The sequence below is a fragment of the Dasypus novemcinctus genome, chromosome 7 (assembly GCF_030445035.2).
Source record: "Dasypus novemcinctus isolate mDasNov1 chromosome 7, mDasNov1.1.hap2, whole genome shotgun sequence".
NCBI lineage: Eukaryota > Metazoa > Chordata > Mammalia > Cingulata > Dasypodidae > Dasypus > Dasypus novemcinctus.
The window spans coordinates 112,938,550-112,962,877 of NC_080679.1; the positions used below are offsets into that span (position 1 = coordinate 112,938,550).

The 24,328-nt window shown below is 37.3% G+C and overlaps 1 protein-coding gene across 2 annotated transcripts in view; it reads right to left on the minus strand.

Annotated features, from left to right (window-relative positions):
* THSD7B (thrombospondin type 1 domain containing 7B) overlaps positions 1-24,328 on the minus strand; it is an 882,043-nt gene that overhangs the window by 367,151 nt on the left and 490,564 nt on the right. For both annotated transcript variants that reach the window (XM_058301029.1, XM_071216471.1), the window contains 3 exons: positions 12,442-12,633; positions 10,206-10,440; positions 1,431-1,546 (listed from right to left, as the gene is read on the minus strand). In XM_058301029.1, coding sequence (XP_058157012.1) covers positions 1,431-1,546; positions 10,206-10,440; positions 12,442-12,633 — 543 coding nt within the window. The remainder of the gene's footprint in view (positions 1-1,430; positions 1,547-10,205; positions 10,441-12,441; positions 12,634-24,328) is intronic.

The window sequence follows — 24,328 nt, forward strand, 5'->3', positions numbered from 1 at the left end:
GGAGCTGCAGGACCAGGACTACTTCTATTTCCACATGAACGAGCTCATCAGGGGACTGCAATTTCCACATGGGTTGCATCAAGGGACTGTAATCAGCTTTGGAGAAAAGACCTGTTCTAAGAAAGAGTTACTTTACCAAAGAACTCCTGTGTGCTTATTTGTAATGCAGGTGTTAAAAACCCCAGATCACAGCTTTCCAAATACACTAGATTACGATGCATCAGCATTAAGAGTAGTTCAGTCCCTTGCCGGTGGGCACTACTTTGGAATCTGTGCTCCTGAATGTGATGGAGTAGGACTCAGATGTGACCTCTCTACACATGCCTCTTCTGTGACTTTTACTGAACCTGCTGTTGGCACTGGGGTATGTGTAGACTTAATCTCTGAACTGTCCATGTGCCAGCTGGACCCTGAGCCTCAGCAGAGTTGCAAAACATACTCTCTACTCTCTGGTTCATTGGACTTACCCAGGTCAGCTGATGGGGGTGAGAATGGTCAACCACACCAGGAAACCAAGAGTGTCTACAACTGCAAGCAGGAGAATCACTTCCATCAGTCATGTGAGATCTAAGCCCCCTCTCGATTTAGAGGTGAAGTAGGCATCGCCATCCCAGGGTCCACATGATGGAGGAATATAATATATATTGGAGTAGATTTGCTGGTATTCTACTATAGAACTGTTGTGACTATAGCAATGGAAGAAGTTGTATCACTGATGTGGAGATGGTGGCCACGGGAGTTGCTGAGGGCAGGGAGAGGGTGGAAGAGGTGTGATATGGGGCCTAAATGATATTGCAGAGTCAGATGCAGGACACTATATCCTGCCATAACCCACTGGATAGACTGGAGGAAAATGTGAACTGCAATTTAAACTATGGTCCATGTGGTGTGACAGTGCTTCAGGGAGTATTCACCAAATGCAATGAATGTAAAGAAATACACACTTTACATGACTGATTTCTGAACTTGCTCCATGCTTCTAAGTTTACCTACCCTTATTTATCCATATGCTTATAATTATCAGTGATGAAAGCATAGGACTTAAAGTCTCAGATTCTAATGAAGGTGCCTAGAATTGGGATCCAAGTACACAGGAACCCAAGAGAAATTGTGATGGCGATGATAGTTTATAATGAACCACATTTGAATGGATATTCAAAATTCACAGCAGGATTAGTAGAAGAGGATTATTCTTGCCATACATGCCAGTGAAATTATGAAATGTAATAATTGAATGTTTTCCTTCCCAAGTTCTGATGGATGTGGGTATCCAAGATTTCATTCACAAACTTTTATAACTCTGGTTCCCAGGGTCACAGGCAAGTGGGAAAGAAGGATGTTTGTATTCCACAATCTTTCATTTAATTAGCAGTGGAGAAAACAATCAGAAGGTAAGAGAAGGAAGCACTTAGAAAACAGTATCTACCTACCTGGCTGGCACAACTTTGGGCAGGGTGTCCACTCACTGAAAGCTGTTACAAGGCAGTCTTTTTTACATGGGAGGAGACAAGGGCGCACTGTTTCTGGTCGAGTAGAATCTGGACATCTGTCAATAGGAAAAGATGATATCAGTACCTTCTTGAAAAAGTAAGTGGTTTCACATAGAACCATAGGATTTCAGAACAGAAAACATTAAGACCCTCTTGATTCTTCTACAGATGAGAAAGAAAGACCCAGGGTAGTGAAGTTACTTGCTGGAAGCACACTTGGCTCTCTTGACCCAGACACTAAAACACTTTCCAGTAGACCAGAGAAAAAACAATTCTGTAACCAGTGAAAGTTATGGGTGCATGACAACAAAGAAAATCTTTAAGGTAAAGCAAGCACCAATTAGTATGACCATCTGCATCACTTCAACCAACATGATTTTTTTTCAGAATGTACAAATCAACAAAGACCTTTGTTTTTTTAAATAAATGTATTGTTCAGGGTAATATTTCAAATTAGTAATATCTTATAAAAAAGAAGAGGAAAATACAAAAATACAAGTCAGTATACATGCACACATATAGAAACAAAAGTCATTGAAGACTACTTAAAATACTATATCACATTGATAATTAATGGAATTCTAAAATATTTTCATAATTAGCAGCTGTCTCTAAAGAACATGTAGTTTGATGAGCTAGCAGTAAACAAGATGTGACAGACTGCAAATAACAAATAAACAATAATACTAGAAGCATTTTCAGAAGTGGATGTGGCTCAACAGATAGAGCACCCACCTACCACATGGGAGGTCCAAGGGTTCAACACCCAGGCCCTTCTGGCTCATGTGGTGAGCTGGCCCATGCGCAGTGCTGCTGTGTGCAAGGAGTGCCGACCCACGAGGGATGCCCCCATGTAAGGGTGCCCCCATGCAAGGAGTGACCCTGCACAAGGAGAGCTGCCCTGTGTGAAACCACAGCCCACCCAGGAGTGCTGCCATACACACGGAGAGCTGATGCAGCAAGATGACACAACAAAAAAAGACACAGATTCCCAGTACCTCCTGATGAGAATACAAGAGGACACAGAAGAACACACAGTGAATGGATACAGAGAGCAGACAACCGGGGGGGGGGGGAATAAATAAATAAATCTTGGAAAAAAAAGAGAAACACTTCGATTATGCAATTTTGCTGATAATTTAATGTTCATATTTGTGAAGGAAGTAATACTGTCAATGAATTTATAATTACCTTAGAAGAACTAAAGTCTCAGAAAATTAGCAAACAAGTCTGCATTTATTTGCTTGTTTTTATGAGTATAGACGGCTAAGCAGATAAACAGGAAAGCAATCTGCAACATAAATGTGGAATTTATGTTCTGTTTGCCATAACTTTCTTATGAAAAAGAGAGATGCAGTAGACATAAACCTCTATACAGTGAACTTTGGTAACAGATAGAAGAGGTAAAAATCCTGGTGCTGAGTTAATGTGCTTTGCCTACATTCCCTCTTAAGAAAATAGAGGACGGGAGGGGAAGGGAGAAGAATAATCAGGCAATGGAAAAAGAAAAACAAGTCGTCTAGGAAGGGAGAAGAATCTGCAGACATCAAACCTCATCAATTAAGATTATTATAAAAATGAAAATATTTTAACAGCTTTAAAATTTTAAAGCAATGTATACCAAGTGAAACTAGCAGTGTATTTGGAAAAAGGCATAGACCAAAGTGGGAAATATTAAATACAAATGAGTTTTTATGTCTGGGAGATTTCAAAGTGAGTCAGGAGCTTATTCCAGAGGTTACACTTATGCACATCTTAGGAGGATCTCACTGATTGCCACAGTTGACAGTGCCTTGAGCAGGGGGCTCCTGAGGGCTCTGGATACATATGGACACTACGGGCAGGGCAGACAACCCCAGGAATTTGATACCCAGTCAGTGGGCTTTACCTAGGAATATCTGATAACCCAGCCCCACAATATATCAGAGTTTGACTCATTTATAATTTTCCTACACATGGTACTTATAACCCTTTTATTTGAACCTATAATTAGTACTATACCCATTAAATCTGTGTCCTAAGACTTAAATCCTCCAGCTGTTCATACACTGGTTGAGCCCTGAATCTCAGCAGAGTTGTAGCCAACACCTGCAATTCATTGGACCCACCCAGGAAAATTAACAAAAGGATGATGGACAACACCTATCCCCCAAAACAGAGTATCTACAATTGCAAGCAAAACCGTTCCACCCATCTGCCCCATGGGCTCTAAGCCCCCTCTCAACCGGAAGCAGAGGGGGCATCACCATCCCCAAATCCTCAAGATTGAGGAGTAAACAAACATAAGGTGGGAATGCAACTATGGACTAAAGTAGACTTATTATTACTCTAGAAATGGAAGATCTTGTAACAGTGATATAAAGGTAGTGGTCACCAGAGGTCCTGAGGAATAGGAGAGGGAAGAATCAATATAACATGGCGTATTTTTGGTACATTGCAATTGCTCTGCATGACATTGCAATGATGGATACAGGTCATTATACATTTTGTCAAAACCTATAAAATTGTGCGGTGCAAAATGTAAACAACAGAGGATGATTAGTAGCAATGCGTCAATATGTGTTCATCAATTATAACAAATGTACCACACTAATGAAAGATGTTAATGGGGAAAAGTGTGGTAGTTGAGAGGGGGTGAGTTATATGGGATTTCCCTATATTTCAAAATAACATTTATGTAATCTAAAGCTTCTTTGAAAATAACAATAATAAAGGAAGTAAAATGCAATGTATAGAAGAAGCATGGAAAACTTGATTGGGTAATGGAATGGAATGTACTTGCTAAACCTTGCCACTGTAAAGCAAAGCAAAGGTGTACTTGACAAAAGACAGAAGGAAGGGCAAGAGAGAGTGGAGGCTCTGATGTCCTCATCCAACAAAGCAGGTATTCAAAAAGTTGCTCTAAATGTAAATGAAATAAGAAATAAGGTGCAAAGAATATATAACCAACTAGCCAACAGAAAATATTAACAATGCAGGAAGAGTGGAAAGAGGAGCTACTGCAAATGCGCAAAGATTCATTGCTTTTCAAGGTGGGAATCAAGGGATAAACATTTAAAAATTGATAAATAAAAAAAGAAATGAATGAGATATGAAAAAGAGACCATTTAGAATTAGGAGTTAACCACCAGAGAGGAAGGGGGGAATAAGAATATATACTTATATTTGTTTGTATCTACATAAAGATTCAGTGGAAACAGGTTAAGAAATTAATAAAAAGGCTGCCAGTGGCTGGGAGCAGGTGTGGTGGTGGGTGAAAAGACTTCTTACTATTTCCCCTGCCTACTGTTTTGATTGGTTTGATTGGTGAATCATGTGGAATGCTTACCAGTCAAAGGCGGGGGGGGGGGGGGCGGCGAGGTGAGAGAGGAAATATAAAACAAAATTGTTAAGAAGTAGTTGTGTCTGGAAAGTGGGAATACAAACTAGAGGAGTTGGTTGGAGACCTGTTGCCTTTTTCTTGAGTCCCTCTGTATTATTTTACAGCTATTATGGAGCATGTAATACTCAGATAAAAAGAAATTAAAATGGAAAAGATATATCCTCACAGGAAAATCGGTCAATAAGTTTTGTCTTATTAGTGGTATTAGTATTATTAATCATCCTTAATTAAAAAACTGCCTATCAAATAGATCAACTCATGGGCACTAGGAAGAAAGAAGAGTACATTTCTGAGGATATAGTGTTATTTAAACAAATTAGTAAGAAAAATTTGTATTATGCCTTAGTAGAGTTAGAAGAAAACAATGAGATCATTCCCAAGTTCTTTGTTCATACTCGGAGGCCTACTAAAAATAAGTGGAACTGCTATGGCTCTTAATAAATAGCTTAAATCCAACTGGAGTAATGCCACCTTCCTGTGTGCCCACTAAGGCATGGGAGTGCCCACCCATCACACACTCACTCAAACATTCATAAAATATTTGTGGTGCCAGTCTTCAGGCTTTCTATAGAGAGCTGCTTATGTTGCAGAGACTTCAGTCAGCAGTAGGTATTAATCTTATTTAGGAAAATGACATTGTCTACTTGGTTTACCCATAATAGCATCACTTGCAACAAAATCTTCAGTGGGAAGAATGCGAACTCCCTATAATATGGACCCTCCCACCCCTGTTTTTTTCTCTTCTAGGACAGAGAAACAGTATCATCCCACAATGGCAAAGGTCAAGTTCAAGATATATATATGTGTGTGTGTGTGTGTGTGTGTGTGTGTGTATAATTTTTTTTGAGAGTCAATGGACTAAGGGCTTTCCCAGAAAGGCACTTTCTGGTCTGACCGGGGAAAAATATTCTCTAGTCAGAAAACTGTCTTTTTGCTCATTTCTTCTGCCAAGAAGGTTTATCTTTTTCTTCAAAGGTTCAACTTCTTCCCCATTTCAATTTGTACACATGTTGTTTACCACTTCAAGGATCATCACATTTCCAATTTCTATAAATTTCTTCTTAATCTTCAAATGTATTCTCTTTGCCCACAGCAACTTACATAAACCCTCCCCCCACAAATTACAAAATCTATTAGGTTTATTTTCTAACCAAAGAAAGGATTTTTGACATCTTTTGTGTTGCTGATTTGCCCATGTGTATGTATGTATGCACATACTGCACATACATTAATTTTGAATTCCTTAATGGTAGCATTCCATTTTATATCATACCTTAAAAACCCCAGATCTTAGTTCATAGTAAATATTTAAAAGTTGTAAGTGAATGATTGAGTAGTATTCTATACTATTGGAGCCTGAAGGTAAATAAATCCCTGGATAGGCTAATTTCTCTAGCCATTTCTAAAACAAAATTGAAATATTAAAACCCAGGGTAGCATGGATTTGATTTTCAGTTGATAAATAAATGATGGCCCTTTGCCTTTCTCATAATGTATATTTCCCACTTTAGTGTAACACCCTTATCCTGGATTGGCAGTGCTCTCGATAAAAGGATGAATGTATTCCATTTCAGTCTATATATTTTCCTTGACTTGCACTGGATTGTTCTGTATCTACTCTTTCTTGCCTGCCCCGTAGGCTTCAGCTCCTTCAAAGCACTGTGCTGAACTGCATCAACTTGAGCTACAAAGACCTGCCGTTTTTCAGTTATGCTCCCATAATCAAGATGCAGGCACGCACTGCTCCATCTCCTTGATCAGTCATCTGACCCAAGAGCCGATGCATTCATCTCACTCAGTTAGATGGGTCAAACCTGTCAACGTTTACTACATTAAATGATAAATGGAGTTGTTTATTACCATATCTCACAAAATGCAAGGAGTTTTCACATAAAAGGCAGAAAGTGCCTTATCAGGAACTTTGGAAGGCCATGCGTTTTGTTTCTAATCTTTATTACTAATTTTGTGCAACTGAAAAAAAAAAGGATTGAATAGCGAAAAAAAAATCAAACCAAACCTCAGAAATATCCCAACAAGCACTCTCACTTCTGGCTTAATTGGACCCTATCTGGTTCTCATTTTCTGATATGATCAGTTGTAGAACATGAAAACCAAAATGCCAACCCAGGGATGCAAGAACTTGCAAGGAAATCTGTGCCTACCAAATCTGTGTATTATCTGGAGATAAATACACATTGTTGTAAGTCCATTGATTCCATGGGGGCATGCTTATTTCACCCTAACATAAAGGCTGTTCTTTCTTAAGGATATTTACTTCATTCTTTCTGGTTCTACTTCCCTGTCCCCACCCCAAGGATTTCACAGGTAGCAGGGAATCTGTTTTCACCGCAAAGGCACTCACATGAGGAAAAAAAACAGTTATTATTTTTTGAAAGGGCAGAGCAAAGGATATATTTTACTTTGGATAATCACATTGTGTGCTTCACTGGACTCTAGGTATTATTTTCTTAGCTCAATTAATCTCATTAACCTCAAGATTTTTAATTAACTTTACTAAAGACAATGCAGACTGCACATATTTAGCAGAATTGTTTGGAGACATACAGTAAAAATTAAACCAAGTGTTTAAGTCTCCAGCCTCACTAATACTGCAAAAAGTACTTAGCAATGTCTTTGTATGTATGAGTATGTTGGGGAAAACATCTGCACAGTTCATTTTTCTGTGTTGGTAAACCTGAGCAAAAGTGGAGGCTATTCACTATATAATAAGAATATTTTAATCTCACTTATATAAGTTTTCAAACAAATGCATACCAGTTTGTGAATTACAGTCTACACTGGAAACTTCTGGTGCTGTGATTTCTTTTTAGTCACAAAAAATCTTTAGGTTCATAGACAATGTAAGTAAACTGACGTGCTCAGAGGTTTTTTAAAAAACGAATTCAAAGTAATTATGAGGAAATAGAGGATTATTTGAACATTTAAACCAGCTTTTCATGTCTAAATAGCCCTTAAAATGTGTTGATAATTTATTCAGTAGGTGTCATCCTCAATTCTAATGCACCTTTGCTAAGAAAATAACAAATTCCGTTTATGCCAAGTAGATTTTTCCTGTTATGTTTCAGAGCTGAAAAGTTTTGTGGAAAGATGATCAGACTTCAGGCATGCTAAATTATCCATCACTATAAAGAATAATAGTTTGCTGCATTTTATGTAGCGCTTACTCCTACACCTAAGTCGTATTTATTTTTATCTGTATATTCATCTTAATGTCTCATGTACCTTTCTTTACAACAGCTGAAAAATTAGATCATAAATACTAACATTACCAAGGCTGAAATTCTTCCAAGATAAAAGGAGTTCTCATACTGTGGAGTACTTTTTATAAGCCTTTTAAGATTTTACCAGAACTCCAGGGATTAGAATATCATTTGAAACAGGTGATATACAAATGTAATTATCCATGTTTGCCTATGAATCCTATTGATGCAATCGGTCATGGTGCTATGGCTACCTGACAAGTTGAAAAACTGAAAAACACAATTGACACAAGTTGATATTCCAAAACACACCATGGGCTCCTTAGAGTTACATGCTAGTGCAGAAATAATAACATTTATGAATTTACGAGAGCAGAAGGTCATACATATGACCTGCTAACTACTTTTCATGAGGGTCCCCTTCACCAAAATTCATTATGGTAGATACAATAATTTTTCTTGAAGCAAAGGATAAGCATTGATTTTCTCCATCTTCCTTACGCTTGTCATTTCTAATCCTTGTCAAACCCTATCACTCCCTAATACAGAGGTCTTGTTCATTCATGAATTCCAAAAAGTGTTTATTGAACACTGACTATGTGCCAGGAACTATACTAAACTCTGGGGTTACAACAATAAAGAACACGCAACCCCAGCCCTCTGGAAGCCACACTTAGGAGGTGAGAAAGGTTGGATCTTATCAGCTATGCCTTACTTCAGGTTGTAATTCTCTTTGCCTGCATTTGCAGTGCCACCTACCACCAGCAGGGGTAACGTTGGCCAGTGTGAACCATTTCCACCATCATTAGTTCATTTCCATTAATAGAGCTTCTGTGACCAAAGGTCGTACGATAACAGTGTAGATAAGGCCCAGAGCCCTTTACCATAGTGCCTCAGATTAAATTAATCAGGTGTTTGAATTGTCCAAGACAGAAAGAATTGGACTGAATTTTCTATAATAGTAAAGGTATTTGCTTCTGTTTCCAGGAAGGGCAGGATTGTACATATCAGGGACAGGATCACTGCTTCATGCTACCACACTTGCTCTGCCTTGGTCCTGCTTCTTCTGAGCATAAGTTTCACTCTCTCATGATTTTTCCACCAGGGCCAACCATGATTGTGGCAACTCTCATTTCATACCCTTAGAATACCTGAATAGAAAGGAAAGAGGGTTTTGTTTTCCCAGATTCCCCTTTGAAAATTCCTGGGTAAAGTCTCTAAATTCTAGCTTGTACCACTAGCTTGTACCACTAGTCAGCCTATCCCAGTGAGCCACCACTCCTGTGGCTGGGGCAGGGTCTTTTATGACAGCAGGAACTAGTTTAAAAAAATGGCCACTGGGAAATCCCTATCAACTGGTCCACTACCCAATCTCTGCAGATTGCATGGGCCCTTCTATTTTCTTCTCTACAAGCCTGGAGGAGAAGGCTTGGGCTTGAAGAAGAGTTATGTTAGCTCATTCAGTCTAGAGTCGAAACTCTCCCAGCTGATTTCTATTTTCTTCCCCATCATTTGCAATCATTCTTGACTTTTTGATGTTTCTAGCCTAGTCCCTATGCCTAAATTTAACGATTTTCCTACTACTCAAAAAAAAAAAATTATATCCATGTGCAGAATATAAGAAGCATGCAATTATAACCTACTTGAGAGCAGGGGAGAGTCTAATCAAAAGAGCTGCATGGATTTGTCTGCCCACTGCAGGAAAGATCCATGGGGTCTAAAGAAGGGTATTAAACAACCTTCTACTTTCAAAGTGAAGAACCTACCTTCATGTGAATCTAGTCATGTGAGTGGAAAAGAATTAAAAATACAGACATCAGCTAGAGAAAACTTGTTTGATTATTCAAACACATTCAACATTTACTGACATTATTTACTTTTCTCCAGGAATAATTACACATGCTGTAACTGCACTAATAATTCATATTGTAACTGTGTTTTTCTTTGTTTCAGGCATAATTTTAGTCTTTAGGAGTCAAAATTTTTAAAGAAGAAAAAAAATAGTTACTATAGTACAGATCCAGGCATATCAGTTGCTTAATAACTGATTTTGGTTAAACATACTCAGTTATGCAATAATCATAAGCACTTTCAATAATATACTGATAATACCTCTTGGTCATCACTTGTCCCACGTGACTCTTGACACAGAAGACCCTCCGCATCTGAATGCCCACACCACACCTTGCTTCTCCATTCCAGCCAATGGTTGCATTAAGGGCAGTTACCAATGTGTCTTCAGAACATGGCCCCCAAGGTGATGTCTCCCAGGAAAGTTGCATACAGGAATGGTCATTGCATAAACGATATTCTTGGAGGGCCTGACCTGGGGGACATGGTTTTCCACCTGCAAAAAGTAAAAGTGAAAGAGAACACAGTCCTTGCTGCCATTGTTGGTAGGTTGCTATTGTTATTGCTGTTCTTGTTTTGTTCTTTAAAGGTCTAGAAGGATGGTCTTTCATGACCCATCCTTCCAAAACCTAAGCAAATGCACCCTTCTAAGGCCATTAGTTTTTTGTTCCAAATGACAAATGGGAAAAAATATATTGCCCTTTCTCTCCTAAGTAATAGGTAGCAGTCCAATTCAAATAGATTATAAAATTATTTGACTCAACTGTCCACTTCTGGGGCATGTATCACTGAGATAAACTCTCAAGAAACCTGTTTCTCTGTTAATATCACCATGCCTATGTAGAATAGCCAGTGACCTTGCAGAGGTATTAAGTAGAACACATACACATACATACACACATCCCCACACACACCAACACACACAATTCCTACATAGTCTCCCTTTCCTAGAAGAGGCATTATCTTTTCTCAGAGATCCATTTTAAGACACCAATCCTCCTCCAAGGTGTACATTATACCGCAATTTTAGAAATCCAGAAGTATCTGTTAAAGTTTGGCAAGAGAGAGCCCATCCTTAACTCTAAATAATATCTGACAATGCGCTATCCACCATCAGGGAGACCAGACAGATGTGAACCCAGGCATTCTTATCTGAGTTAAACAATCAAATTTCATTACTGACTTTTCTTTCACATTTTTATATCCATGTAAAACGTGGTATTTATCTAAAGTATTGATCTTTCTCTACTCTTCCACACTACAATGTTTTATTCAGTGAGCCAAATGCTCAAGAAGATTTGTGACCTTGCTTTTGTTGGTTTTTTTTCCCCATTAAATACTACTGACTATTTTTCCCTTCCAGAAATAGAAAAGACAAGAGCACTTTAAGAATATAAAAATCTTCATTCATCTTGACCCTGGCCTCATTTCTTAGGATCACAGAACAGAATCCTGTTTAAAATGGAGTCCCTCACAGTCAGTGGCCACAATATCCTCTTGTTTTAATAGAGCCATAGAAAGGCTAAGCCAAGGAAGACAGGAAAGAAAGGATGCATGTGCTTGGGACAGAGAGACTGCTATAAAATGACAGGAACATCTGCTCCTCCAAGTTGTTGTGATATCACTCATTCACATTCCCATGGCACTTTTTAGCTTCTTCAAAGATATCTTCACAGCCTTCATCTTTTCCCAACTCATAACATGCCAGCATGACAGAACAGGCAACCAGGGTATAAGGATCAGGACACTTGCCAGATACTCGCAGTTCTAGATCAAGAAGTCAGGTCTCTTGGCTGCTAATTTGGAGTGCTGTTTGCCAGAAATATTCCAATTATATTCCCAATGACATGAGCTACCTAAAACTGGATGTGAGTCAACTAAATTTGATTACTTCTCTAAAAAAAATATAATGAAAATTAACATCTATCTGATTTTCACAGTCCATAAATAGGCATGGGTTAAAACAATTCACGTAAATATAGGGATCCAACATAGATAAACTAGAGGATTAAAGAAAACCATGCTTGGAAAGAAAACTTTATATTTAGATTCAGGATATAGAGATATCACCTATGAATAGCTACACCCCAATATGAACTTCTTAGTTACATATTAGGAAAAAAAACCTGAACATTTGACTCAATTTTTATTTAGGTAAAATTCACATAACATGGAACTAACTAGTGAACAATTCAGGGGCTTTAATAAACTCAGTGCTGTGTAACCATCATCTCTATATAGTTCCAAAATATTTTCATCATCCCAAAAGGAAACTCTGTACCCATTAAGCAGTTGCTCCCTATTTCCCCTTTCCTCCAGCCTCTGGTAACCACCAATCTGTGTTCTTTCCCTATCAATTTACCTATTCTGGATATTTCATATAAATGGAATCATATAACATGTGACCTTCTGCATCTGGTTTCTTTCCCATAGCACAATGCTTGGGAGGTGTACTCATGGATGACCAACTCGTGCAGAAACATTTATTGCTACTTACCTTCTCCAGCCAATGCCAGGATAGTCCTTGACCTGGTCTGTTTCCCATCAGAGTTTTTATATGAACAGGACTGGGAACAGGAGGACCACTCCATCCACTCGCTCACCACACAATCCATTCGACAGGGAATTTCACAAGCCATCCGTTCAGGAGGAGGAGGTACTGGGCAGAAACTCCCTGATACATCTTCTCCTGTAATCAATCAAATCAAGACAGATGCAAGACAGATACTGGTTAATGCATAATTGAGACCAGTCCAAGGAACGTTTAGTTCATGCCTCTTCTATGACTTCAGCTTAATTTAAAAGATTTCACCTGGTATCTAAACCAATAGAGTGCAAAAAAATGATGGTTTCCCTAACCTTTCATAATATTTGCATCAAGGAAAACTGCCAGGGAATCATTAGGCATTTAGAATGGTAGCTACCAAAGCAAAACTCCTATCTGTCATCCTTCACAGGGACAGGGTTGGCTTCTTTGAGGAACAATTTCACTATGGATGGCTGGAGACAGACATGATTGAGGTGTCATTGACAACCATGTGTGACAAGCATATATTTTTATGCAAGATGGAAGTCAGAATAGTCTGCTAGCCTGAAAATGACAATTTATATTGAGCATTCTATTATATTCCTAAGACGAATGTTATTCTAATTTTCTTTCTGGTACTTTCAACTCCAAATAGGCAACTTTAAGCAAGATTATGACATGATAACTCTTTTGTTCTCTTTGTACATAGTGGTTAATAATCATAAAATCACAATGGAAATGGGCATATGGCTAAAATGATATCATCTGTTGTGTCCAAAGTTGAAAGTCATTTCTAAATTTCCCTTGACACATTTTCTATTCATCTTTTTTTTTTTTTAGGAGGTACTGGGGATTGAACCCAGGACCTCATACATAGGTAGCAGGCACTCAACCACTGAGCTACATCTGCTCCCAATGAAAGTTTTGTTTGTTTGTTTGTTTTTAGAAGGTACCAGGGATCAAATCCATGACCTTATACATGGGAAGCAAATGCTCATCTACTTGAGCTACACCTGCTCCCCTCTACTCATCTTTTGAATGAGCCAATGAAATGCTAAACTAAAAAATAACTGTAATTAAACATGGCGAGACCAAAAAAAAAAAACATGGCCCAAATACATTCCAAATATCATGGATTCCCAATTTTGCTTGTAATCCAGTGCCTTTCTAAAATTACTACTTACAATCCTCTAATAACATCATAGAACAAGATTTTCCAGAAGATATACTGTAAGAGAGGATGGTGTTTTACAATGAACAAATGTTAACCATAAAAGCATTGTTTCCAAGTAATTTTTGTATATTTCAAATGATTACAGTGATTACAAAACTCTCAAGTTATTTAACATATTCTTAGAATTAAAATATTTGTCTTTATAGATACTAATTCAACTCATACTATTTCTCCCAGTTCACCACGTCCTCATAAAAACAGAGGAGACAAAGAACAGTGATACCATTTATAGTTTGAAATAACAGCATGAAATGCAAAAAAGCAAATATAGGGAAGAGGAGGCTTTGTTTTTGTGACTATAGGCCTGTGGAATTCTCTTTGTCATGATCTGCCTGACACAAAATATAACCACTAAGGGTGCTGATATTTATTGATCTTCTCCTTGGTGCCAAGCACTGTGTTAGGGGCTTTGTGCATATTATTCAGTCCTTATAAGTAGCTCAGAGGCAGGTATGATCTGTCTCACTTTGCAAGTGAGGAGTCAGTCTCAGAAAGGAAAGCTTGCTCAGGTTCACACAGGCTGGAGTCAGGAATCAAATCCAAATGCTCCGATTCTAAAACTTCTGCTCTTCCCATTAACCACAATGTGTCTAACTCTAAGGAGACGGGTATTCCTTTTCTGAGGAAGTAAATAAAACAAGCCAACAGTGAACAAGAGAGCCTGAAGGGGAAGATGGCATACTGCTAATATCTGCATTCATATTTGTAAATGAGGCCAGGCTCATTGCCCTTGAGGTACAAATAAAACTTTTCAAGCATATTATGAGAAGTAATAGAGATTCTAGCAGATAATCAAGCTAAAAGACCAGTTCCAATCATTCTCTTTTCAGTCTCAATCTATTTTCAGGCTGAGTCCACAGTGTGTGGGTTCATACGTACACACACAAGCACTCCAATAAAGCTGAAGCAAACAGGCCAAATACAGAAGCAAATACAGAAGCAAATACAGAAAGCAAATACAGAAGCCCAAATACAGAAGCAAACAGGCCAAAAAATATCCAACTAGGATTTAATCCAAATTTAATTTTTCACATTTGTAAATATCATTAGCATATTTTTATACAAAAATGCCTTAAAGTGGTATCTTGCCATGCAGATTATGAGGAATAAGAATATTAATAGGGATCTTATTGAAAAAGCGGGGGAGTAGGTGGGAAGTATTGGGTTAAAAATAGTACAACGATCCCATTATTGAAGAACTCCTCAAAGTGTTGAAAATGTCAATATACATTCCAAATTTCCTAGAAGGAAAATGGAATATAGTATGTTTCAGCCATATTTGATGAAGGGCCATCTTATCTGAGGACCACTCCTCTTCCCAGATATGGGATTTGACTAAACACACTTTGGGGGAAAGACAAAAACAAAAGTAAAACCCACCTACCTTCAAGAGTTATAAAAATATCAACTACCATTTGTTGAGCACATACTATACCCAAAGCTTAGGATGGTATAAAAATGTTATTATTTATTCCCTATACTATTATTTATTTGGTGGTTCAGAGAAGAGACATTCTACAAGGGAATGACATGACAGAAAAAGGCTTTCAAAAAGGGGAGTGAGGAAGATTGAGAATCGGTGGCAATGAGTAAGAGTATTTCAGGCAATGGAAGTGTAAACAAAGGTGAAATGGTAGAAAGTACAAGGTCTTTGGAAGATAGCACTGAAGGTACAGAAGAAAGCCCGTGTTGGAAGACTTATTGAGCTCAAATTCTGAATGACTAAGACTGACATATGAGTTAAGAAATTCCTTAAATTCCATGATCCAAATTTAACATCCTCCCAGTCATCACACATTCAGCATCCTCAGTATTCACGCAGATGTTCAAGTATTTCTTAAAACCTAAACTTCCGTATAAACTGATATACTCATTTCCTCAGAGCAATTAAATGTTAATACTACTATAAACATTTTGATAGCATGTCTTTACGGGCTAATTCAGAAATTTGAGCAAACAGATTAGACTTTCTTCAGGGAAGCCAGTCTAATAATCATAAGCAGACAGTCCAATCAATACGTGAGCTATTATTTATAAGAAATCTTGCAAAAGACAAGCAGCACAATGGCTCTTGGGCAGAAGAGCCTTCAGGTGAATGCTGCCACCATCACCCATCCTCTTGATATTACTTAACTTCTTTGAACTGCCATGGTCTCATCCATAATAATGGAATACTAATATTTATCCTTAAAATCTGCTCTAAGGACTAGAAATAATTTATAGCAAGGTGTCTAACATGTAACAATGTACCTAACATATGGCACACTCCCTATACATAGGAAATTTTTGAAATGTTGTTTGAAAAAATGTATACCACAAAAAACTAAAGGCCTCCTTCATCTGAAAAATCTAGCTGTTTTTGTCATAGCTGCAGAAAGCACTGCTTTACCATTCATATATGTGCACAAATAACTACCAACAGCTTCACAGGTGGGTTCACACAAAATGTAAACATATTTATAATTATACAGATCATTTTATTGATTTGTTTGGCTAATCTAAATGATTTAAGATGCAAAAAGAAATCACTTAAGCCTGAATAAGCGCATCTGCCCATCTACATTGGTATAATCATCTTCCCATTGCATAGAGAGAACTCATCTCAAAAAAGGAGCATTTATGCTTTCCTGTTTTCATTCTCTTGGAAGGATCAATGAGACCAACTGAAATCTCAGGCAAGCATGGAAAATAAAGCAGCATTTCAGCAGAAACTTAGCAATTAAAAGTGATTTTCACAAGCTCTGATAATCTAATGTCATAATAAAATAGAACATATTTAAGAAGGAAATTGAATTCATCTTTCAAGAGAACTATATAAAATTACTCCCAGCTATCACCAAGCTCCCTTGGATCAATAATGACAAACTGCAAGTTCTCTGCCGATAGTGGTGATTTCTGGAAATGTAGGGTGTGGGCCTGCTTCAGCCTCATCACTCAGTTCTGTTTGCTGTTGATTCTGCAGACCTTGGCACAGATAAGACGGCCAGATGACTGAGTCTTGGCCTTACTTTCCATGATGGCCTGCCCATTCCCAGTTCAGAGCACAAGTGCTAGGATGAGAGAAAGGTTCTTGCATAAAAAATATACTCAATTCTTTCAAAATGTCTCTTTTTCCAGTTCAAATGTATATACTATTTAAAGATAAAATATAAATAACTCATGGCAGACCCTCTGTGGCCACTGACATTTCAATTGATTTCATTGACCCTGCCAAGAAAAATGAAACCTGGAAAACATAAATGCTCCTCTTTTGAGATGGGCTCTCTCTATGCAATGGGAAGATAACTATAACAATGTGGATGGACAGATGTGCCTATTCAAACTCTCTTTTTGGATACTGTTAAATGAATATGGTTGATATAGCTATCAGAGTTTGGTGTTTTTATATCAACTAATGTTTAAGTCATATAAATGCAATATCCTACATCATGCAACACTCAGCTGAGAGACTTCTAAGGAACTTGAATTTCAATATTATGAACTACCACCCATCTTTTATAACAACTAACAAACAACATAATCTGTAATTCTTAGTTTTCTGAACTAGACTGCAAGTGTCCAGAGAGAGCAAAGGAAAGATGAACACATGGGTAAAAGAAAAAGAAGGAAAGTGAAACCCAGACACCCACAAATCTATAGTACTACTTAAAAAATATGCTAGCATTTTGTCTTTATACAACTTCAACCTATCATAGTTTTCTGAAAATAATGCACACTGGGTACTTTATTGATATTTCCTCTTATATATTATTACACTATCTTTGGAAAATAATGAAACAGTTATCAAAAATACATGTCATAAAATTTTATGTACTATTTAAATCTCAGAAAAGAATGCCAATAAACTTTGATTAAATACTTGCCGACAGCTGAGTAAGATATCAACTGACAGTACATAGAAATTTTAGTGGAATTGATATATACTTAATTCCATTTTCTTAATCTAAATCTAAATGTTACCTCCTCAAGGGCAAGTAGCCTCTAGACTACGGGACTGAGATCCTAATCAGCTAAGGAAATGTTTATATTTCAAACCAATAAAAGGTAGAACAGAAGCTAAGGGCTAAACAGAAGCTATCTGCAATATTCCCACATTGCCAGCAATGCAATTCATGTTTCTCGTTGCTAATTTCACAATTTAAGGTTTATGTGTCCATCTAATGAAACGTATAGGAAGAAAAATAAAATAACCTGATGTCAAGTATTATAATATTAATGACAGCAAAAACAACATCAACAACTGCAATAAAACAACAATAGACCCTGATTTGGGAAAGCATAGAATAGACTAGACTTTGTGCTAACCTACTTATATGGAGCTATTTATTTGATATTCATATTAACATTTGACTTTGGCACTATTGTTACATTTGAAGCACTGAGAGGTTATAAAAACTTGCTCAAAGTCACATAGTTAGAAAGTACATGAGCTGAGCCAGGAACACAGATCTCTAAGATATTACAAGGTATATTCTTGTCCTTATGCTGTATTGGTCCCAGGTTCATACCTCACATATGCCTTTTTCATCACACTGCTTTTCAGGTAATACTAAACCAGAACTAAGAGATTCAAAACCATTCATAATCACTATTGGAATATCTAACCTTGGAGGGTATATGTGTAAAAGAGTGGGCTCCGTGGTTATCCAGGAATCACATCATGGGATAGGGCAGAATAGGACAATCCTTCTCAAAAATAGACAAGGTAAGCAGATGAAAAAGAGATTATAAGGGAGAGACAGAAGGATGAGATGAAATATAAGACCAAACAGGGAAAGAATAAAGTAGGGACATTGAACAAAAACAGTTCAGAAAATATGTGATTAGAGAAATGACATAAACACAAGCAAAAAGTATAATAATGAAAGGAGGATGCTCACAAAGTAAAAAACAATGAAACCCTACTAGGCGCTAATAGAAAAGGAAGAGACTATAAGAACAAAGGCTAAAAATACCTTGAAGGAAAGCCCTAGAGAAACTCTCCACTGAAAATACTTTAGGGAAGAAATAATAACAGCTGAAAAAAAAACAAAACACTATTTCCCAGATGAACACATTTGCAAAGGCCAGGAATTCACTGAAATTGCATCTACACAGCAGGTGAGCTGTTTGTTTCAGAAGCAAACTCTTCTTTGTTGTAGCCTGACAAACTCGACCAAGTTGCTCAGCATATGATAATAGAATAATGATGGCAGGTGACAATTTGATCCCTTGTGATCTGCCTGATACAGTATTATAATATTCTATATTCATTAACTCATTTAATCCTCAAAGCACTAATAACAGTAAAGATGCACAGAGTATTTAGTACATGCCAGTTACTGCTGTAAATGAATTATATATTTATCACTCATTTAAACTGCACTATCTATGCACATTTATAGATGAGAACACTGAGACTTGGGTAAGTTATAAGGTCAAACATAAATAACACGGTGGAGCTGGGATTTGGACACATTCAATCTGGCTACAGAGCCCATTTTTGATCACAATGCTTTACTGACCATCATGGTTTCTGGTTGCTGTGAGGCTGATTATGCACCTGGCCACACTCGGCTCAGTCCAGTGGAAAGTCAGTCAAGGGTAAGTATTCTAACACCTTTAGCTCATGAATACTCTGCTAAGCATTTCTCAGGTTGAGGGAAGATGTGAAAGGACAGATACAGACTTATGATTGAGCACATAGCAGGACTGCTCAAAAAATAATTATGAAAAAATAACCATATGTCTTAGTACATAAATGTCCTATTCCCTAGGGCCCAGTCACACATTCAAGGATGAGAAACCACTATTTTATGTATATGTATGTAAAAGGTTTGAACACGACCTTCTATGACTCAGCTATAGAAAACAATTTTTCTATTTTCTATAAAAATAACTTCAACTTGATTATAAGTCCCAATTTCTATTTGGAGTCAAGGGTGGCCAGGAATAGGGAGAAAGTGAAAAATATAACTGCATTCACTTGGGGATTGAATCATGTCTCCCACAAAGACATGTTCAAGTCCTAACCCCTAGTCCTATGGCTGTGAACCCATTTGTAAGCAGGACCTTTGAAAATGTTATTATTATTTAAGCTATAGATTCATTTATGAATAAGATCTTCAAAGATCTGTTTTAGATAATGCAAAATTGAATCAGAATGAACTTTAATCCATATAACTGGAGTCCTTACAACAAAGCAGAGGAAATTCAAATACAGTCCATCAGCAGAATCCAGAAGTCAGAGAAAGCCATAGCAGGAAACCAAGAACTCAGAGCAACAGAGGCAAATGTGACAGAGGCAGAGATGCTAGACAAAGAACTCCAAGGGTGGAGGCAAGTCAGCACGGCACCAGAAAGCAACAGACTCTGGGAGAAAGCATGGCCTGCTGAGACCTTAATTTTGGTCTCTTACCCTCCATAATCATGAGACAATAAATTCCAATAACAAACCAACCCAATATGTGGTATTTGTCATAGTAGCCCCGCAAATCTAAGACATTGCTTAAAGTAACTTGGCACTTCATGATAAGTCTTTTCAGAGGTAACCCAGTCTCAGTTTTTCAACATTTCTCCCCTTTCTCTTTTCTTCCTTTCTTTATAGTGGCAGCCAAGTGTAGAAGAAACACCTGTATAGAAATATTGCATACCCTTTGAATTCTACTGGTGCTCTACTGAGCTGTTTCAAGGGACTGGCACTTTGTATATTGTTATCTGGTCTTTGAAGGTATCCTTGCACCCACTGCTAATTTCTAGGGTGTCTGGCGTGGCGTCTGGTTTTTTAGCCCACATACTATACACTCTCCTAATCCTAACTCCAACGAAGTTCCAGATGACTGGGGCAATCAGCATTTCCACATCCCACACAAAATAAAAAGGCCCTGGAGACCAGGATGGTGGTGGAGGGCAGCTGGCTCAGACCCACGCTGTGCCTGAGCACAGAACATCATTTCCTCACTACTACACCTCACCCCTTTATACTGAGGTGTGGGAACCCCATATGTAATGTCCCTTCCCAAAGTTTTAAAGAGCAGTAAGGTGCTAGCCTCTCTGCTCTTGCTTTCCAATCAACTTATCTGGAATTTCTATAGCTTTAATTCCCAGAATAGCATATCATGTGCAGGTGAGAGGGGTGCCAGGACCATCACCTATCTCCTCTCTTCTCCACTTCCTCTCCAGGTTTCTCCCTTCTCACCCAGAATGCTAAAATGACACTTTGCATTCTTCAACCTTACTCCTTGATGGTTGATGGGAACTATTTAGAATTTACGGATGTTTTACCCATATGCCTGGCTCTCATTTTTGAAAGCCTGGTTTTCAGGATTATTGTCTCTAAAATGAGCTTCAAGCTTCCTTTCCTGTCTCTCTGTATTCAAGGTAAAACAATCTTAATTCTTCCAGTCACAGTGGATGTCTCAGAATCAACACAAAGGAAGAGAAGAGTAACACACTGATATATCTCAAAATAGGATATGAAATGTGGTTTTCTCATGATAGTTTCACAGAAAGACTCTGCATAATTTTAAAAAGGTAAATCCAGAGTAAATAGCAATGGAATAAATAAGTGATTTTTCCAATGCAGGAAGTGCATCTTCAAAAGGGAAAATGTAGGAGCAAATAAACAGGGTATTATAATGAACAATGTTTGATGAGGAGCTGTGACAGATTTGAGTTCTACCTTTTACATCTATCAAAGATGCGACTTTGGAAAATTGTTGAGTTTCTCTGGGTCTCAGTTGCTGCATATAAATTAGGATGGGGTTTGGGCACAAAACTATCATGCCTGATTATATTGCTGAGAATGGCGATGGGTCAAAGAGGCTAATGTTAAAAATACTTTGGAAATTGCAAAGTGCCATTTGTATATAATGTGCCTTTTTATAACTGGTGAATATGTGGATGAAGGACATTCCAAATAAAAAAACAATTGGGTCAATTTTATCTTAGCTAGAAAAATTTAAGAGGAACTGAAATTATTTTGAAGCCAGAAATAATAATCTACCTACCTACCTATCTACCTACCTACCTATCTAACATCTATCTATCAATTCAGAAAAGGTTTTGGACCAGTTTAAATATGAGGTATAGCTTTAGAAAGTACTTGAAGTTGTCTAGGAGTTTCTTAAATATTTGAAAATCAATACTTTGAAGTTAGACTGAAAAAGTCAATAAAGTAAGTTTACAACATCAGTAAAAGATGATCATTTCTCTCCATAATTAATCTTCAGAAACAAAATTTTAATGCCTTACAAGGGAAATGTATCATAACAAAATCAAGGGATATGAAATTCATGAAGGTTCTTGGAAGAAATAAGTTGCCGATTTTATTTCTTTTTCATTATTTATCATCACTCATATCTTTTTAATTTACATAACAACCAAACTTAGTATACATGCCTTGACAAATGCGTAGAGTCATACTCCCCATCCAAATCATGATTTAGAGTAGTTCTACGACCCCCAAATTTCCCTCATGCTGCCTTTTTCACAGTTAAGTCATTTCCCCAAACCTAATCCCTGGCAACCTCTGAACTGTGTTCTGTCACTAGTTTTCTTGTTGCTGCTGTTGTTTCTCCAGAATGTTACATAAATGAATTCATACAGCATAAACCTTTTGGATCTTGCTTCTTTCACTTTGTAAAACATATTTGAAGTTCATTCGTCTTGCTGTGTGTACGATAGATCATTTCTTTCTATTGCTGACTAGCAGTCCACTGTATGGAGTTGGCACATATTTACCCATTAACCTGCTGAAAAACAGCTGGGTTGTTTCTAGGTTTGGGTGACTATGCAGTGTTATGTGTGAATATAATTTTTCATTTTTCTTGGCTAAATAATTAGGTGTGGGATTTCTGGGCCATGGAAAGTGTGAAACTTGCATATCAGGACCAAGAATTTCATAATTTTGATTACAGTACATTCTATAACAGTGTTTCCTCATATATAACACAAATACAATATGTTTACACATAGTGTTAAAGCTTTCCCATGGCAAGTACTTAATAATGTAATAACTGGAAGTCCAGCACTACATGCTATGAAAATTACCTTCTGGCTGAAATAACATAGATGCATTATTTATCTCTAAATGCATCTATGAAGATGAGACTTTTATAATGTTGTAACCAGCAACCAGCACAATGCCTGGCACATAGTAGTTCTCACTAAATTCTAAAAGCAGGAATGATTAAGAAGTAAAGGGAAAGATATTAGCCCCCTGAAAGTTATAAACTATATTTACTGCTGAAAGATACAGAAAATGTGCCAAGCACTAACTGGAAAGCAGGTCAGGTTTCTAACTCCAAGATCAACTGAGAGGCAGTATAGTATAATGAACTCTGGAGTCAGATTGCCTGGGTTAGAATCCTCCTCTGTCACTCATTCTTGAATACTTCTTTGTGCCTCAGTGTTCTATCAATTCAATGAGGACTTCTATTTCTTAAGGTGACTATGATGATAACAGTTCCTATTTGACAGCATTCCTATTTACTAGGGTATTGTGAAATTTCAATGAGTTGATAAAACTAAAGCTCTAAGAAAAAGGGTCTGCCACATAATAGTTAATCTAAAAGTTATACTTTTATCATTGTGATAGTAACCTCTTGGGAGTTATGACCATGGCAAACTCAGGACTGTAAAGCTTGCCTCTGACAAAGTATAAGGAAAGCAAGATAAGTTTGCCTTTTACATGATTTGGTTCTTGCCTCTTCCATTTTTGTTTCAAGCACATGCCTACCACAGTAGCTACTTATAATATTGCCAATTTCTGTTCTCAAATCCTACACATTTCAGGATCTATGCAGATTATGAGAATTCATCAATATCTTATAAAAATGTTTATACTGGAGAAGAATTCTACAAAAGCAGGACATTTCAATGCAGCCAAGCATCCCTGATTATGTAATGTCTTAGAGAAGGACCACAGAGTTTCCTTTAAAAAAAAAAAAAAAAAAAAAAGGTGTTGATTCCTTTTCCCATGCCTGATCCCTTGGCTATTAAACTGTTCCCATTCAATTCTGCTGAACATGGCAGGGGGTCTAATGAATAGTTCTGTACTACATTGAAGAAGCATATTAAAATACCAAGCCATACAACTATATTGAAGTTCTGCAGCAATGAACAAGGGGAGAATCACGCTAATCATTTTCTCACCAAAACATTGCTAACTATTTAAGAACGTAAACTAATGATTCTGTACCCACTTTTTCAATTTGTTTCACAAGCTCTGTTCAGATAGAGGATCACAATTCTGGAGACCAGAGGGCATATAATCTAAGGCTCAGAATATGTCTCATTATCCATCAGCATTTAAGATCTAAACAGAGCACAGATCGCTTGAAAAAGCTTAGTTCAGTCTTCAGTAAAACCAGATAAATTAAGACAAATAAAATTTCCAAATGAAAATTAGGCTGATAACAATTACAAAAAGAATGGTGAAGGAATGAACACTGAAGGTTTAACCCTAAAGATCTTATTCAAGTAAAGCTGATGTCAGGTGGAAATATGCACACATAATTAATAAAAATGCTTTCACCTGGACTAATTACAGGGCAGGCATGAACTACAGGAATATACAGATTTCTGCTCTAGTATTTTTACATACTATATCTTACTAGTATTGCCTTACGGCTGATACTGATG